Source organism: Ruditapes philippinarum, unplaced genomic scaffold (genome assembly GCF_026571515.1).
Source record: "Ruditapes philippinarum isolate M1 unplaced genomic scaffold, ASM2657151v2 ctg1603_1_1_1_1, whole genome shotgun sequence".
In the NCBI taxonomy this organism is placed as follows: Eukaryota; Metazoa; Mollusca; class Bivalvia; order Venerida; family Veneridae; genus Ruditapes; species Ruditapes philippinarum.
This window is the reverse complement of record NW_026862382.1, coordinates 34,722-54,205: the sequence shown is the minus strand read 5'-3', so window position 1 is coordinate 54,205 and position 19,484 is coordinate 34,722. Positions and strand designations below refer to the sequence as shown.

Sequence of the window (19,484 nt, the reverse complement as noted above, 5' to 3'; positions counted from 1 at the left end):
TGATTTAATACAAATATAAGATTGAACTGTGCAATTTTATAGATAAGCATTGCATATAAAAAAGAAGATAATATTCAGTTTTACGGCACGAACACTGTAAATCTTAAGAAATCTGAAGAAGGCTTGGATATTTTCCAGACTTTCCGTGCTATTTATATAAACCATTTAGAATATCTCCTTTACCGTGCTCCTTACGGGCATCGATGAGTAGACATGTTAAGTCTGTGAAATATGCTGATGACTGATTTATTTTTCAATTATTGCAACACTCATCTGATTGAAGGTGTTGGAAATTAAGCGTGTATCCTTAATCTATTTTTATAAATTTGAATCATACGTGAATGTTAATGCCTATGGTTATTCGTGAGTAAAATAAGAATAACAATTAAAACAATTTAAGCATTGTATTAAACACTGTGTCTTACATAGATAGATAATTTGTTTCCAATTCTAGATTGACATATATTTACAATTCAAGTATACTTATTTCATTCTCACCATCTATAACACAATTATAAAATATTACAAATCGTCTATTGTTTCAACCTAGGGCTGTGAAGCAATAAATACTGGTAAAAATGGCTTTTATTCATAAAAAATCATTGAGACTGAATAACGCTTAAGCCGGTGCTAGAGGGTCTTGAGAGATGTTGCACTTTTCCACTATCCTCATGTGCCCCAAGCAAACTTGAGTCTGCATGAATGTTCATGTACTTTCGTTACTTTCATTGCTTCCAGGAGATCTTCCCTTTTTCAAATCTTTGTATGACATTAAAATAATACGTTCAATATCACATTGTAAGCTTCATTTGAAACTTTGCGTTACTTCTTTTATTTGGTCGATAATAAAAATGTTGTATGCCGGCTTTTAACATTATGGTTGCTCACAGTGCTCCAGTAAAATTTTCATGCCAACCAGGAGGAATGTAGGGATTCTGTTAAAAAAGAAATTGGACTTGCTAAACCTGTAAGCAATGTCTCCATTTTTATGAAGTAGTAAATTGGCATAGATTGACACTTATTTGTACTGGAATGTTTGCATTCGATAAAGACACAATGCCGTAGATTGGCAACATATGTTTGATCCCTTGTTGTAAAGGTGTATGTACCCAGTATGTGTCGCCGTTATATGATAAGCTTGACAAGAGTGTGTACCTGGTGACACCGTTCTTTCAGATAGCATCAGAAAGTTTCATATAATTAATAGATTTACATGTGTACATACAATATCTGGTTTATGTCAATGTCAATCGAATGTCTGATTTATACATAGATTTACAAATGTCAATGAAATGTCTTGATTTAAACATAGTTTTACAAGAGTCCACAGTGTTTGTAGTTAAACCATAGTTTTTCAAGTGTCCTTGCAATGCCTAATTTAAATATGGTTTAAAGAGTCCAGTCCATGGTGTGTGCAGTTTAAACATAGTTTTACAAGAGACCCTGTGTGTCTAATTTCAACATAGATTAACAAATATCCATGGAATGTCTGAATCATACATAGATTTACAAGTGTCAATGTGATGTCTTAATCAAGCATAGATTTACAAGCACAGGTTTCAGCATGTTTTTATATTCCAATATATTTTTTCGAAACACCTGCATTCCTCTGCATTATCTCATTTTTCACGCGAAGAAAAGTGCCATATTTTTTTTGTTAAACGGTATTGTAGGAAATGAAGCAGATCAACAGTCATATATTTAGAAACAAAGGCAACTGTTCTTGTCTCTCTCAACAGTTGTATTTATAAAAAACAATAGTAGTTTCTGTTTAAATCCTTTGATTATATCTTTATTTTCACTTTTTACCTCCGGTACAAAATGTCTCTGTTTTGCCTGCAACATTATGATAGTTTTTATCTTAATTGACGCTAAAAATCGTTTAACATATGTCAATACGTGACTCTGGATAAAAGTCCGTTCTAAAAGAAATGCTGGTATACAATACATGCAGTATGGGTTATAGGCTATTAGTGATGATTTACATGCAATTATGTTTAATAATGACAGCGATTATTTTATTTCTCCAACAGTCAAAAAACTTCAGTCGCCCATCCTTAATTTTCAATCGTGTTGAACTTTCTTTTTTCTTAAGTCCAAAACATTCATTAGTTTGGTTAAATTTTCACTTTGTTTCTATACTTGTCATGTCTCTTAAGTAATGTAAAGTTTGAAATCGATCCTCACATTTAATGATGATTATAATATGTTTTATTCGGATATGTTATTCCAGAGTTATTGCCCTTGAATTTAAATAAAATCGGAATTATTGCCCTTGAATTTCCAAGATGAAAAGATATTTGGGTTAACATGTCTGAATATGAATACTCTTTGGTTGTTTGAATAATTGCTAAATCGTATAAAAAATTTAATGCATACATCAACTTTTTGTCTTTTGTGAATAATTGTAAAATAATTCAGTTGAATGTAAAATAATATAAGGGCAGCGGTGGCCTAATGTTTAAGGTGTCTGTCTCTAAATCGGGGCGGGTGCATTGGTATATCTTAACCACAATGCGGAGCCATTTAGTAAGATTGAAATATCTAGATGTCTCCGCAGGACGAACACATTCCACGGGATTCGGACCCGGCCAGGATAACACTCCACAAGCTTTTATTAAAGCAGGCTATTTAACGTATTGTAAATCACTGCTTTAACTACTGTACCCTGTGATCTAATTTATTTAATTAAAGAAAAGCAAAACAAGAAGATAAATTGAGCTGCCCTATCACTTACAGGGTGATCCGTCTGCATTGCTGTTTTCTTTACTTAAGACAATTTCCCCGCGGAACGATTTATCAAGTCATTTTAGATGCTACACGTCGTTCCAGTGATTGGTAGGGATAATATTTTATTTTTTCCTTGAGTATTTCTAAAAAAGAAAACGTCCTTTTCTTGTAACAATATCAGTAAGACTTTGGGATAAATATTTTGTTATTTCGGATTTTGTTGTCGTAACTGTCTCAGGTTAACAATATTTTGGCTAACAGCGGATGTTTTTGTCAATTGTTTACAGTAAAACTGTTGCATATTATGGTTGTCTATGTCACTTGTCACGGTTTTTGTAACTTTAAAATGATATTCAATTCATAGACAGACGTTTTAAGCGTATTATTAAGACTATGTCAGTCGCGTGCACGTGTCGTGCTTCGTACCGCGTGTCACAAATCAACAGTATATTAGATATGAGATCTCATTAGATTAGATATAAACTATGTTTACAGACGGTTTCTGGACAATATTGCATACGTTTGTCATACGATATTTGTTCATTTTCAACGTTTTGTTTGCATTTGAAACTCTGACTGCTACCGCTGTCAGTAATTTATAAAATTTAACACTTCGTAGCCAATATTTTAAATAATAGACTTGTCAAGATGTAAACAAATGACTGGAACATGTCTTGGCGTACCATCAGTATGGAAGTAGCGTAGTTCGGTTTTCCTTCATTGTTGTCAGACGTTGTTGTCAGATATATTTGTCAGATATATTTGTCTACTGACACATTGTATTTTAAGCTTGTTTGTGAATTATTTGGCAACTTCATCTCATTCTCCAGCCAAACTCACGTGTATGCTAGATTTTTATCAACTTGAATGTTTGCATATATTACAATCAATAGTTATCTAGATAACCAACTACCGGTATAATATTCTTTCGCAAGAAGCTTAATGTATGGTAGCCTTACAGTGCCATGGTGACTTTGTCGTGTGCTGGGGAAAAGTCTGAAAAAAGGGAAACATTTATCGTGTGTATTTCAATATTTTCTTCCTTTTTCGATGCAGGTCGAAAAGAAAATGTAAATTCAATAGACACGGTGTCTTGTTTTTGGTATAAGAAATACGGACACTTTCAATGGCACTATTTAGCCACCATAGTTCTGTAGTTCATGGGAGTTGGGTACGGATACATATGTTCACTTAAGAGTGAATCCATGACCGTTTGTACGTTTATGCACAAAAATGGTAAAATACTCAAAAAGCTCTTTTCATTACATCGCCTGCTTATCAATGATTGCTTTCTTTTCAAAATTACTTGTTTATTTGCAAATAATATTTGCATGGTGATTTTTAAATTATAAAACAACATCCTATTCAACAATTCGTTAAAAAAAACCAATAAAAGAATATGATTTCATCTGACTAAAATGTAAAAGATATTTCAGTATTTTAACACAAGAATCAGCCAAACACCATTGGCAACAAATGACAAATATGTTACGGTGACTAACTATCGCCGATTATATCGACTGATGGTTTTACAAACAAACGCCCACAGCCGTTCTTCTTGGAATCGCGATCGATAAATCGATGGTATCGATTATCGTTACCCATCTGTTATATAATATCAATTCTGCATCACACTATACTGTGTTTTTGGTAGACTCTGACGGGGTAAAAATACGTGTAATCTTTATTTGGAAAGCCTCAAAAACACAGAATAGCTGAAGATGTTTGTTCAGTGCAATCTCTGCAAAGTGACCCTCTGTATAGCAATAACCTTTAAACAACGACCGTGTTAATTCTTTCTAAAGTAAGGCTTTACAACCTCTTTAGAGCAGCATCTCTCATAATATGTTCCTTCTAAAGGTGGTCGCTTTGTAGATGTTGCACTGTATACAATGTTTATTGATTGTTTTTGGTTGCAAGAACGAACGGTTAATAAATTGTGATTTTACTGCTCAAGTTGCAATAACTTTGTGGGTTTATTTCAGAGAAGAAAAGCAAAACAACATCACAGTTTGCTGAAGCATCTGCGCGCAAAGTGTGTTGTTTTGTTTTTCCATATATATCTCAACATTATATATCGTTCCTTTTAAGTTAATGAGCTATACCGCAGTACTTGTCTTTACATTTTAAACACAATTAAACACAATATGTTAGCTTTTCACGGCAATAAGGAAACAAATGCAAAAAGTCTGTCCTTTTCAAAGCGTAAAGATGCTGTGTTTAAAATAAGCAATTTGTAGCACCTGGTACCAAACTGTTCATTGATTCTGTTTTACAACAACTCGCGCAGCATTTGTTTCAAGAACCCGATATGCAGCTGATTGTTTATGTAACAATTGGCTGTTAAAATAAAGTTACTTTAAACGGGAACATATTGTTTTAGCGTTCGTCGTTACATAATGGACATCTAGTGGTTATATAATCAGTTAGTTTGTCTATTTGTTCATAATAAATAATCATGCACGTGCCAATTATAACTCCTCTCCCATCCTTGGGTATGGCGGGGAAACGGCATATTTGATTACCTCCCCCCCCCCCCATTAAAGCAAAATTGCAAATTAGATGCGAATTGGATAAATTCCCCACGTTACGCACTGCGAATTGGGATAAAAAACCAAGTTGCGCACATCATATTGGATAATTCCCCCCACGTTGCGCACTGCGTATTGGATAAGTCCCCAACGTTGTGCACTGCGAATTGGATAAATCTCCCACGTTTCGCACTGCGAATTAGATAAATTTACTGCGAATGGGATAAAATCCCCCACGTTACGTACTGCGTATTGCATAAATCCCAAATGTTGCGCACTGCGAATTGGATAAATCCCCTACGTTGACCACTGCGAATTGGATTAATACCCCCACGTTGCGTAGTACTGCGAATTTGATAAATCCCCCATGTTGCGCATTGCGAATTTGATAAATCCCCCATGTTGCACAATGCGTATTAGATTAACCCCCCACGTTATTTGAGTGCAGAATAAAGCCACCGCAATTATCCACAGTGCTGAAATGACGGAATGTTCAACCCTTGCTCATTTTCTATTAGTCGACTGATTTGGGGGAGGGTTCCCAATTTTTTTTATAGTACCATATGGTTTAAACGACAATATAATGATTTATTGAGTCGTATGTTGTTTGCTAAACAGATTAGCAGTTGCCAAAAATTGCCATCCTTATCAGAAATTTCAGCAGAAATTTGTAATGCATGCATGTCTTATATCAATGTTTTTTTTCTCGTATTTGTCAATACGTTTACAATGATACCCACGTCTAAGATAAAATGTTGGGTTTTTAAAACATTTATAGCCCCGTAATCAGTGGCTGATACCAACAATAGCCGAACAATTCCGATTAAGTTTGATTTATATGTCTGGGAAAGAAAAGATAACACATTTGGCGCGTTATTTAATGAATAGTAATTGTAATTATTGTAAATAAAAAGGTAATTAGATACAGAAGAAACTCATAAGATAAACTTATATTACAATTTACATAAAGTTTAATGTTTATTTTCCGCAATCGTTGGCCAGGCAATATGGTCGAAATATCCCTTAATTAGAATTTTAACTTTAGCACAGACAATTAATTATGCAGCAGCGAATTACTGAGAAAACATTCTTTAGTCAATATATAAAATCAAATCTTTTGTCTGTAATTTTATAAGATGTGAGAAATATGCCCAATTACTACATACGTATGCTATGCTGCCGTACCTAATATTAAGCTAAATTGCACTTGATTTGTTTCCGTACTTATTGTCAGCGCGTCACATTTTAGTGGTAACGTCACGTGTATAATGATTACGTCACATGTCTAAATATAGAATGTCAATAGCATAATAACACACACTTGTTCAATAGGAAAAAATGCGGGTCGTGTTAGAATTGTAAACAATAACTAAATGGACACAGTTCTTAATCTGAAAAGATACTTATGAAAACAATGCTTAACGTAAACATTTACTATTTGGGCACAATTCTCAACGTAAACATATACTGTATGGAAACAATTTTTATGGACACATTTCTTAATGTACACAAAGAATGCCTATTGTAAACAATTACAATATTTAACACAAGGCTTATTGTAAACGTATGCTATATTATGTAAGCATAAACATAAACTATGTTGACGTTTTGCTAAGACAAACGTGAAATCTGTTAATTTACAGTATGGAATAATGTTTAATTGCAACTAAGTTGCAGAAAAGACGTTGCAATCAATCAGTAAATTAATCAATCAATCAATCAATCAATCGATCAATCAATTATACATAACTAAATGTCGCTATAACTGACTCACTCAATCATTCAAATATTTTTCACGTCAACAATAATAGCCCTTCATGACAAACTTCCACCAGTATTTTGAAATATGGCGGCTTTTATCGTCTGCAACATAGTAATGTCGGCTTTTCAATTACAATACCATTGGAAATATACACAACTTTACTCTTTGCTTGCAATGAAAAATATGTTAACAAGTGATAACAAGTGATTTTTATCACATATAAAATGTAAATCAGTCAGATTAAATTTGAATAGTGAGATTTTATTTGAGATATGCGGTTGTTAAAACAGGTTCTACCAGTTTGAAGAGATCATGTTAGCTGTAACTTGAATTTTCAGACATAATTTGCGTGAAATTCAGACATTAAGGGTGTGAATCCAACATAGATTCGTATAGATAACAGATTCGTATATCAACACCTAGATATTGAAGTTGTGGATGTATAAAAATATTCATTTAAACATGTTAAAAGTATGCAGTATTGGTCACAAGTTCTGAAATAGTATTATCATCCCATTTTGTTAAATTTACACTTTCATTAACAAGAATTAAAAACACTCAAAACTGAACATTATCACACTGAAATTAAAAAGATGCGCTTTGAAAAAAAAAACTGTATAAAAAACAGAAAACAATTACTGTAGATTACGTTTCAATGTATATTTCAACATGTTTCTATAAACTAACAATCTGATTGACCTCATTTGTACCGGGGTATTTTGGAATCAGATGGTGATTTCTTTAAAGTATGTAATTCTTCCTTCATCTAAGATACAAATGATGTCCGGTTTAAGAGAAGGTTGGCGGTCACATGTACAATAACAATCCAGAACGCTCGTTCGGCAACAGCCCGCCGATAGTTGACTGAAATTCCATTTAACTGGTGATATGTCATGACCCCGTGATATTACCAAAAGAAAGAATATTTGTCAGGCATATCACATAATAATTACGGTTATTTTTACATTTCAGACCACAGCTATGCGGAGCGACATCGCACACCTGCTCCAGATTTCCTCCATACTCCGTCCAATGTTACCTTCCATAGAGGAGAGCTTGCAGTACTGCGATGTAGCGTATATAATCTCGGAACCAAATATGTAAGTTTACTACTTTTCTGATGTAAAAAATGGCGGAACTTTTGTTTAATAAAAATTAAATGTCAATGAGGTTTTTGGGATTTGAACTCTATTCGGATCAGGGTCATATTTCCTTGTAAAACAAAAGTTCTGGTGAACCCAGGAGTTGATTTTTGACTGTTTTATAAATAAGTAATAAAGTTATATAGTCTTTATTGCACGTCAAAAGCGTTTGCTTTTATTAATCTGCTTATATAATTTAAATAGAATATTATAAAAAGAACTTACTATAATTGTTTTGGGATTGTTCAGTATCTATTATTAACATCTTTTTAAACATATGAAAATAATTGTATAAGTTATTAAATTTAAAGCTGCTCGATTCCAGCTGAATAAACCATTATCAAAACATTAAATTTTGAGAACTATATCTACTATATATAAGAATTTAAGGAATGTTCAGTGAAATTTTGTGTTCTGTATAAAACGTTACTAATTTTCCGTTGTTATCATTATGTTAACATGTATATACCATGTTACTGACAAAATAATCACTGTAGGGGTCCGTACTCGACAGCGAAAGATGAAAGTGCGGTTGGACACTCATTAACCATAGATTTCATCATCATCATCATCATCATCATCATCATCAGTAATCACTCTTTCAGGATAATATGAACCCATGAAATCTGCACGCTTCCTGCTGGGCTAAAATATTTCAAGAAAATCAATCTAAAGAGAAATGTATCAAGAAAAGTAAAATGATTCAAGGATTCAATTAATAATTGACATGTTATGTGCGAATAATGGCTGATTTTGCTGAATTTATCAACCATATTTCTACTGCGTGACTAATGCAGTACTGTCTATTTATGCATATATGACCCCTATTGTGTAATTTACATAGATTGCAAGTGCCGTATGCAATGTATAAATTACTTTTTTGTTTCAATTTACAAAATTTACTTTTAAAATATAATGTATTTTCAAATTTTTCATGAAAATTAGCATGAATTGGAGAGCCAGTTCAGAGGCATGCTGTTTCAATGATATAGTAAATGAATGAGGGCTTAAATCACTTAATTTGTATACTTGACAATATGAACACACACATTTTTTTCAATTTACGAGACGCTATATCTAGAATGTAATATTTTGTAACATTCTTTTAACTGATATAAGTGATATTTAATATAGTATAGTATATCGAGTTAAGTAAAAAAAACTACTCCTCTCTTGGGCATACATCCTGGCAAACGTCTTGGCAAACAACTGCTTTGAAACTAAAGCCTACAAAACGATAAGGAAATTCGCATAAGGTGGCCATGCTTGTTGTATATTAACTGCTAATTATTTTCTTGTTTTTGTCTGTATTTTCATTACAGAACTTAAAAGATTTTTGATTGGAAACATTTGTTTGTAAAGTTGTGCATGCTGCAACAACTTATTGTTTATTGAATTAATTAACAACCTGGCCATTGTGTAATTCTTATGTGGATATATACTGACTGAAAATTAGATAAAAAATCATTTCAATCCAAAATCTTTATCTTTATTTTGATCCAATCTGTTTGTAAATTGAACTTTTACATCTTATCTTTTTATTTAATTAATTGGTTTTCGTTCCATTAAATTAATTGGTTTTCGTTTCATTGAATTAATTTTTTTTTTGCAAATTGGATGTTTAACCATAAACGGAATGGCAGCAAAGCGTTTCGTCTGATATAATAGCATGTTCATCAAAGCAATTGCATCTGTATTTGCTAGGAACTTTTGATCACCGCACCAGTTGATAACGTATATTTCATTTACCTTATAATGTTAAAAAGTAATTGAAATGCATCATTAATAAGAAACAGTAGAGAAAAAAATATATACCTAATTCAATTTTCTTGAATTGTAAAGGACATGTGATAATGTATTCAAGTTCGTGAAAGTATCGTATTTTTTCTTATTTTAGCACCAAAAATAAAAATTGTGATAAGAATTCTTTTTCTTTATTTTTCGGGCAGCAAAAATAAAAATCGAGAAAGCAGCGTATTTTTTCTTCTTCTTTTTTTCGGGCACCAAAACTGATTACATGATAAGAAAGTATTGTTTATTTATTTTTGGGGAAGCAAAAATGAATGTCGTGAAAACATCGAAGTTTTTCTCTATTTTTTTTCCGGCAACAAACAAAAAAGTCATGATGTATGTCGTATTTTTTACTCGTCAGATAGCTGTAGTCTGCTCCCAACAAGCAAATGTCTTCCGTAACTGATGATTGTAATGCACTTTAAAGCAGCAGATTCGTGAAAATTCCGATTTTTTTATTATTGTGAAGAGACCAAAGAAATTAATTTACACATTGCATATAGAACTTACAATCCACGAAAATTACCAAAAGGAGGTCAAAATATGCAAAAAAAGCCCTTACCGCGTTAGTCACGCAGATAAATACTACAAAATCAGTCAATATTGTCACATGACATGTAAATTACTACTTGAATCTTGGATGTTTTACTTTAATTTAAATCTTAGAACATTTTTCTCAAGTTTGATTTCCTTGAAATAGTTTCGCCCATTTGGAGGCATGCACCTTTAAAGCTTGGTTCTTGTTACAGTTAATGTAGCAATAAAGTTTGGTGTTAACACGCATGCGTTAGATTATTTTGAGGTTTCTAGCTCGTGAAGTACAATAAATTCACTAATTAACTCTCGCCAATGTAAATTTCAATAAAGGTTGTGTGGAGACGAACGGATAGTTCATTTCCTTTGACATCCGGTACGATGGTTGTGGTTGCAGACGATAGACTTCAAATAGGTCACGTGCAATATAAAAACCAATGGGACCTCATGATAAAAAATGTCCAACCAGAAGATGCGGGTATATATGAATGTCAAGTTGCTTCAAAAGATAAAACTGTCCGGAGATTGGTTCAACTCACTGTGATTGGTATATTTATTTATTCTATCTTGGTATATAAACTTTAATAAATGAAAAAAAAAACGTCTGTGTAACTCTAAAATCAAAATACATGCATTTCTTGATAAAAGTCTAATTATGAATTCTTTGCAAAAAGACCAAGACTTTGAATAAATGCTTTTGATATTACAAATAAACAGTAATTGTTAGCGTTCAGTTTTGTGTACTTTAGAACCACGAAACAATCCACACTTGAGTCCCATTTGTAACACATATTTTTGGTACTTGTTCCGGATATCGTCAATCCGGCCATAACTCAATTATAGAAAATACCAGCAATTTATATATGGATAACCTTAGGCTTGCTATTTTGTTTATTACCCAATGGAGGCCAATAAAAGCGAGGCAATTTTTATTTTGTCTAGGAACTGTCGTCTTTTTTATTTTTATGTAAGCAGATCCAGAGGCCGATATCCCGGAAATAAAGATTTCAGAAGAGCAGTACGTGGAGCGGGGAGAAAGTATTGTTCTACAGTGCAACGCTACTGGGGAATACTATCCTCCTGATGAAATGGACTGGTTCCGAAACGGACAAAAAGTGGATTCTAACATGGGATCAGGAATTAAAATATTAAAACAGTTTTCAATATCAAAACGAACGTTTTCAAGTAATTTGCGAATAGACAGAGCTAAAATGGATGATGGAGGGACATATGTCTGTCGTACATCCAGTATGCAAATAGCTAGCACAAAAGTGCACGTTTTAAATGGTAAGAACAAAGGTATATATACATATTGACATGCTATATTCAAATTTTAAAATAACGCGTACCACTTTTTTATTTTCAAATGTTACACAGACGTGTATTACATGCATTTAATAAAAGATTAAGCTTAATGAACAATTTAAACACTATCGGATCTGAAGGCCGGAAGCGGTTGATATTTGACCACAAACGCACCGTTGTTCTTATTCCCTCCCTGTAGAAAATGAATTTACGTAAACGTTGGGACGCGCATGCTCCATTTATCCTTGAATCCCATTTATCTAGATTTTCCTTCATTTCAACGTTTTCAAAATTTGTTATTCTCGAACTATTTTCGCATACAGTATGGTAAATTAATCGGCGGAATAGCCTATATTCCAACGCGCTAACTTACAAAATGTACTTGCACATGTGAATGGAAATAGGTCATGGTTTTGTGTGCGATGTGTAATAAACTTGGACCGGCAATTTTTAAGCAAATTTTGGTGTTCTAACTGTTCTTAAACATTTTAAGTTTCCATAAAAGCTACTATTCTTCAATATTGAGTTTTAACCAAATTATTATGGTTTACACATGCGCGTCCTTATCAAAATTGTCACCACTTCACTTAGTACAAGCACAATTAGTTTGCTTTTGCTTGCATGTTACTTCCGAATCAATTAATTGTGCAATGGCTTGTCAGTGAGTGATTTTGTTTTGTTCAATGTTCAGATATCGCTGTCTATATAAATTGATCTGACTTTCAATAAAATCAAAGCGTTCAGAACATATGAACTAGCGATAAGCGGATGCTTGTTAACGCTTTTTAACTTCCGGAACAGTTCCGTCAAATTTATACAGTGTAACCTCTGCAGCGCATACAGCAAATGTGCACGTGATATACGGCTAATTTTGACGACTGTCTGAACGATACGTCTGAAAATTAGAAAATTATACGGCCAACGTTTGAATACGGTCCAAAAAGTATATTATGTAAACGGTTAACGAATTATTACTGTATTAGTACTGTAAGACCGCATTGTCTGTTTTTTAGATATTCGGCAAATGCAGAATACTATCGTCTGTAAAAACAATATCATTTGTAAATTAAGTATACGGCTAACGCTTGATTACCGTAAGAACAGTACCATACGTTTATCAAAAATACAGCTAAGGCTTGATTACGTTAAGAACAGTATATTATATTTGCGGCTAACTCTAGATTAGTTTAAGAACACTTTTATCTGTATATAAAGTATACCACTTAACGCTTGATTACTGTAAGCACTATATATTCTTTAATTAATTAATTACCGCGAACGCATGTTTAACGTAAGAACATTATGATTTATATATAAGTAGGATAACGCTTGAATACCGTAACATCAGTATTGACTGTTAAATTCTATACGTCTAACGCTTGATTACCATAAAACAGTATCGTCTGCAAATTAATTTCTGGCCATTCAACCGTCAAAGTAGTATAAAATAAGATTTACTGTATGGATTCTGAGATAAGTACTGATTGCCAAAGCGCTTGACTACTATTATGTAGCGCTTGATTACAGTATTGTCCAAAATATGGGCCACAATGTCTCTATACAAACAAAGCTTAGACCCTATATGTAAGTTATTGTCTTAAGATATCAAATAGTTGGAATCCACGAGCGCGGCGATGAATTTCTCTATTACGAAACAGCGGTATTTCAAAACCAAACAAAAAACGTTTTAAATTATTGTTACCATAACAAGAATATAATATAATGTCGGCTCTTGGCACGTTTATTTTATAAGATCGTTTCTGTGTTGAATTATTGATGAGATTCGCGGGACACCAGCTGTTTTTTGTTACTTCCTCAATAATTTAGGCAGCTGTTACTTTAAATAATATGTCTTTGTTTTTCTGATTAATCACTGCAACACTTACAAAAACTATGTGAACAATGATCGATTATTTTTCTCTTTTTTTCCCTTGCAGCCGAGACGTATAACCGAAAAAGAGGTAAGTTTTTTTTCTAGGAATTATCCTCTTATTTCTTAATGGAGCGCCACATTGACATAAATTCAATTATTTGAAACGATCACTGAATTTATTCAATGAACCTCTCTTCTAATGAATGTATTATTCTTATCAGAGAATAGATGTTCAAATACATTGAAATATCAGAAAAGGTTCAAAAATTGAAGTTTATGTCAATTTAGAGGTCCATACTTGTAAAAAATACGTATTTTCTACTTCATTTAATTATGATGTAAGACGGCACATTTATAAAATCGATTTTCATTGGTTATAAGTGACGTTTATATTATTAGTTATAAAATTCTTTGACATGTTATATGGCCCTATATAAACGGCTATTTATAAATACATGTATAATCCGAGCCGTTAGTCCAAAATTTTGTTAATAACGCTTTGTTTTATGCCATCAATCAGTAAACTTTGTATCAAATTATCTCAGAGGAGAAGTTGACAGTAACTTGCGGAGAATCTAGTTCTTGTCCCGTTAGATAACTGTTGTACGGAGTGTGACAGAAATGGTGGTTATATGCCTCTTAGATAAACAAATCAAACAACGTTTCTATCTATTATAACTTATGCTACGAGCCTGTGTCTGGTGACCAAATGATTCTATTATCTATTATTGCATAAGTTATGCACACTTTAGTGTTTCTCTTTATTTATGTTTTTTTGTATTTCTGAAGAGCTTTATAATTTATAAAGATTAGTTCCTTTATAGTCCATAGTTTGTTTCTATATATTGCTGGCTCATGTAATGCTTTCTTCCTATTTAGTTTGCTCCTATATAAAAGTAATATGTCCCCATATGTTTTGTTCCATGTAAGGAAAGTTTTTTCCTATTTAATATGTAACAATATATGTTCTGTTCCAATATGATATGACTATATTGCTCCTAAATGGTATTTGCAGAATTTTTCTATATGTATTTTCCAAAGTAGCATGTTTATGTATGTTTTGTTCCCATATATATTTCATTCCTATATTTCTTGTTAATTATATTTGTTAATATGTAGAATGAACTTTACATTCTGTTCCGATTATTATATTTCTACAGATAATTCAGTATCCGGTAACTTCTCAAATAATTTGTTCTTATACGTTATTTTTCTTGTAGAATTACTATAATTTGATCTATGTCCTTTATGTTGTGTACCAATAAAGTTTGTACTTGTTTTGTTCCTATATAATTTATTTCTATACAGTTTGTCTTATATGGTTTGTTCCAAGTAAGTCTATATGTTATATTCATAAAGGGTATTTCCCATATATACATATATTTCTCTTTGTTTTGTTACGATATAGCTCGTCCCTATGTAGTTATTTACCACATTGCACTGTCTTGGGCGTAGTTGTCGTTTAGCACGCCGCATTTAGGGTCTTGATTCACATAACATTCTTTTCCCAATTAATTTAAATGCTATTCGAGCGTTTGTTTTTGTTATATCGAGATAGTGTTTTCTTTTGTGGTAGCCATTCTGTTGCCATTAAAGCGATACGTCCATCAAAATTAATCAAAATGAAATTGCTATGAATAAACGGCCATTGATTTATATAAAAACCGATCCAACATTCGTTCAAACAAGATTGACATGCAATTCACACAAATTATCCTCTAAATAAAAAATTCTTTCTTTTGAAATCACAGCGATCGTTCTTTTGAAATCAAATCCTGTTTTCCTTGTATGAGAGTAAAATAAGACATTGGAAGCAGCGTAAATGGGAAAATTGCGTGTCCGACAATGTAGTACGCGGAAACTCTTTAAACTTGGTAACTTTTGGAAAATATACATAAACATTAGCGCGAGACAAGGTCTCGTCTGCATTCAAATCAATGCTATCAATTTCAGTTTGATAAATTCGTAAGTGGCTTATTTACCCATGACCTATGCACCTGTCAATTGAAAATTACCGCCCACCCAAACCCCTGGGATAGCGGAAGTGGGGACGGGGGTATGAGGCGATTTGTTTTACTATTTCTTTGTCCCCACACTGCCGGATTAATGCAGTAGATTTATTTTGGCACAGTTTGTGCAAATCGCTCTTCCGGGCTTTTTTGAGTTGGGATTTAACAACCAGGAACGGGTTACAAGGGATTTGAAAATGACCCCCTTTTTACTTGGTTTGTTGCAATTGACTAGTGCTAACAAGAACAATACAAATTCAAGATAAACGGGGGGGGGGGGTGTAGTCAGATAGTCAGATTTGAAAAATTCAGGGAATTCTTTCACACTTCTACTTAGGCGCGAAATAAAATACATCAGTTTGTTGAGAATCCTCTTTGTTATCGGTGGTCTGTTTTCTTTCTCACACCAAAATGGTTCTGAAGAAGTTTTCAAAGATATTTGCTGATAAAACTGATAGTGAAAATGTGTTTATAGAATTAGAATTGCCTAGTAGCTCATATGCTACGATAACGTCAGAGTTGTTGAAGTATCGTTTCTAAAACCGCGTGAAAATGCCATACTTCTTTATAACGAGGTAAATATAAGTAGAACTTAAATTCTAACATGGCAATCTAGATAAAAGAAACGTGGTTTACCAGGCACAAAACACTCATTATATAAAGTACTATCCACGAAGAACGAAATAAAATTGTCTGGAATTAAAGGAGCATTGTTTACGTTCTTAAAAATTCGAGCGGGAATTTGTCTGCCCTGTCGTGAACACTAGATGAAATGTCGAGAGGGAAATTGTGGGAGTGAGGAAGTGGCGAGATAAATTGTCCGCGTGAGAAACTGAAAAGGGAAATTGTCACGGATATCAAAAATTAATAAAAATATAAATAAGCAGGTTCAAAAAGGAAAAAGTGGCAAATATCGTAAATGTTACACACTTATTTCATAAATGGTACATGTACATTTTGTATTTAGAATTATGCTGTCTTCAATCGAGATAAATTTCATATCTTACACTTATGTAAACGAGTGGCGCATGCGCGGAATCAACGCTTAACCCCTATTTATTATTTTATCAACATTAAAATTTGAAAGACCTTGTATTAACTTGTTATCTTTAATTTAATTCAAACATTTGTCAAAGCAAATGAGTTAGTTATATATGAGCCGCGTCACGACAAAACCAACATAATGGGTTTGCGACCAGCATGGATCCAGACCAGCCTGCGCATCCGCGCAGTCTGATCAGGATCCATGCTGTTCGCTTACCAACTCTATTTGACAGCGAACAGCATGGATCCTGATCAGACTGCGCGGATGCGCAGGCTGGTCTGGATCCATGCTGGTTGCAAACCCACTACGTTGGTTTTGTCGTGACGCGGCTCATATTAGCATTTTGCTTCTATTGTTTCCAGGTACATTAAAAAATGGCGACGAGACGTCTGACCAGATTTCTGCCTTGCATTCAGCCGGATACACAGTGTCTTCTACATACTACTTTATCACACTTACAATGTTAACATTCTGGCTTTCTAGCATTTAGTTAATGTTTTGTTCTTTTCCAATTCCAACCTTGTGATACTTCAAGCAGTGTTTCACTTCTTGTACAATTTCCGATGACGTTATTGTACGCAGAAAGTGTAAGTCAGTGGCTGTAGTGTTTTATAAGAAGTCAGTTTTGTGTATATTTGCAATAAGTTTCGGATTTCACAGCAACCGAATATATTTGTGAGGGTTCAATAAAGAATTGTTGCCTACAGCAAATAAAAACTCCTCTTGTGACAGAAACACGTTTTCAGGACCTGTTTTCCGGTTATGGAACGGATGTGAGGAAAATCATTCAAGTGCGTTCTGACAAGACGTGGGACGTTAGCAAATTATCTAGGAAATTAACATACTTAGTTCACAATTAAGAACAAATTTTGCATATCTTTTGTACATAGTGTAAAATATCAAAAATATCATTTTTCATTTGATCATTTTGTATGTACGGCATTATTTTCATGAAAAACGCATATGAGCATGCAATTAGGAAAATCATGTGGGTCATCTTTTTGATGCATTTCATTTCTGTTATACAGATATCACATAGCATCCAATCTTTAACATTTAATTTCTGCCATATACTCTAACTGAAAAAAAAAACAACAATCCAAATCATTTCACTTATGTCATATAACAAGAAACTCAATCCAAAGCATTTCACATTTCCATATTACAGGGCATTCAATTGGAAGCATTTCATAAATAATAAAAACACAGCTTCAAGCTTAAACATTTATTTTTGACAGTATTTCACCAGGACATGTTCTATCTGAAGCATTTCACTTCTGCCATATAACTCAACATTTTAATCTGAACCTTTTCCTTCATTTCTACCATATAACTTAACATTTTAATCTGGAGAATTTCATTTCTGCCATATAACTTAACAGTTTAATATGAACAACTTCATTCATTTCTGCCATATAACTCAATATTGTTATATGAAGTATTCATTTCTGCCATTTAATCTGGAGCATTTCACTACACTACTTCCATATAAATCAACATTCTAATCTGAAGCATTTCATTTCTACCATATAATATAACACTTTAATCTGGAGCATTTCATTTCTGGCATATAACTCAACACTTTAATCTGAAGCATATTACTTCTACCATATAACTTAACATTTGAATCTGAAGCATTTCACTTATGCCATATAACTAAATATTTGAATCTGAAGCATTTCATTCCTGCCATATAACTTAACATGAAGCATTTCATATACCATATATTATAACACAACATTCAATCTGATAAAAAAACGGGTGTACATGTTTTATATCTAGTACTTGTTTTTTTAATGTTATCTGTCAATTATATACATGTACGTCTTAAAAATGTATCATGGATATATGGCTATGTTTGTATTTGTGTATTACTTTAAAGGATAAGCATGGACAATTTCAGAAAAGTGTATTTATACTTGGACTTTAAAGTGAATTGGTCTGTTATGGGAGGTTTTTAATACAATAAATAATTAGGTTGATACATGTCGTATCAGATATAACAACAAACCATGAAATAATTACAAATGGATGTTGTTGGTAGAGTGTGAGATACATGATCCAACACACATTTATATAGCAGATAATAAAATGTTCTAGAACAAAACATAATTATTATTCCTTATATAAGTATTAATACTTAATCATTTAGAACTTTACCAACATTTTTTAAGCAATATTTTATATGAATATCAAAAAGATACATTTCAATTGTTTTTATCAATATCTGAAATATTTATGGAAAATATATACCCATTGTAGACTAATCCACTTTAATGAAAAGTGGAAAAGAGAAATATCAGTGGCACTCCGAGTAAGTTTGTTTGGTTTTACAGCACACCAACACAATTTATAATTAGAACATATGGCTTCGAAACAGGAAAGATGATTCTGGCTAACCTTGGGTGTTACAAACTTAAAGCAACACCAGGTGTCAAAACCACCTCCCCTACTGTAGCTAAGAGATGCATAGACTCCATTTAATCGAACCCATTTAGTCATGTTCTAAGAATAATGTATTAAACCCCCAAATAACTAAATGGTAAAATTTAAAATTGGTCCAATTTTACTAGGAAAATTAGCAGAAATATTTGTCTTCCCAAATTTTGAAGCATCAACACCTAGATAAATAAGTGATCAATATGAATTACTATGTAATATTATTGTCTATTATGTTTTTATGTAATGATATCTGTAATAAAATTTTTAAATATATTGTTTTTTACACTTTAATAATTTTATCGATTTTTCATTTCATGGTT

At 32.7% G+C, this 19,484-nt stretch overlaps 1 protein-coding gene across 4 annotated transcripts in view; it reads left to right on the top strand.

The window, feature by feature from the left end:
* Positions 1 to 18,042, top strand: part of LOC132718940 (MAM domain-containing glycosylphosphatidylinositol anchor protein 1-like) — a 132,252-nt gene extending 114,210 nt beyond the window's left edge. For 2 of the 4 annotated variants that reach the window (XM_060702653.1, XM_060702650.1), the window contains 5 exons: positions 7,996 to 8,123; positions 10,824 to 11,037; positions 11,463 to 11,789; positions 13,733 to 13,756; positions 17,085 to 18,042. In XM_060702653.1, the coding sequence (XP_060558636.1) occupies positions 7,996 to 8,123; positions 10,824 to 11,037; positions 11,463 to 11,789; positions 13,733 to 13,756; positions 17,085 to 17,212 (821 nt within the window). In that variant the 3' untranslated portion in view covers positions 17,213 to 18,042. The remainder of the gene's footprint in view (positions 1 to 7,995; positions 8,124 to 10,823; positions 11,038 to 11,462; positions 11,790 to 13,732; positions 13,757 to 17,084) is intronic. The other 2 variants (XM_060702651.1, XM_060702652.1) reach the window with 2 other exon arrangements.
* Positions 18,043 to 19,484: the final 1,442 nt, after the last annotated feature.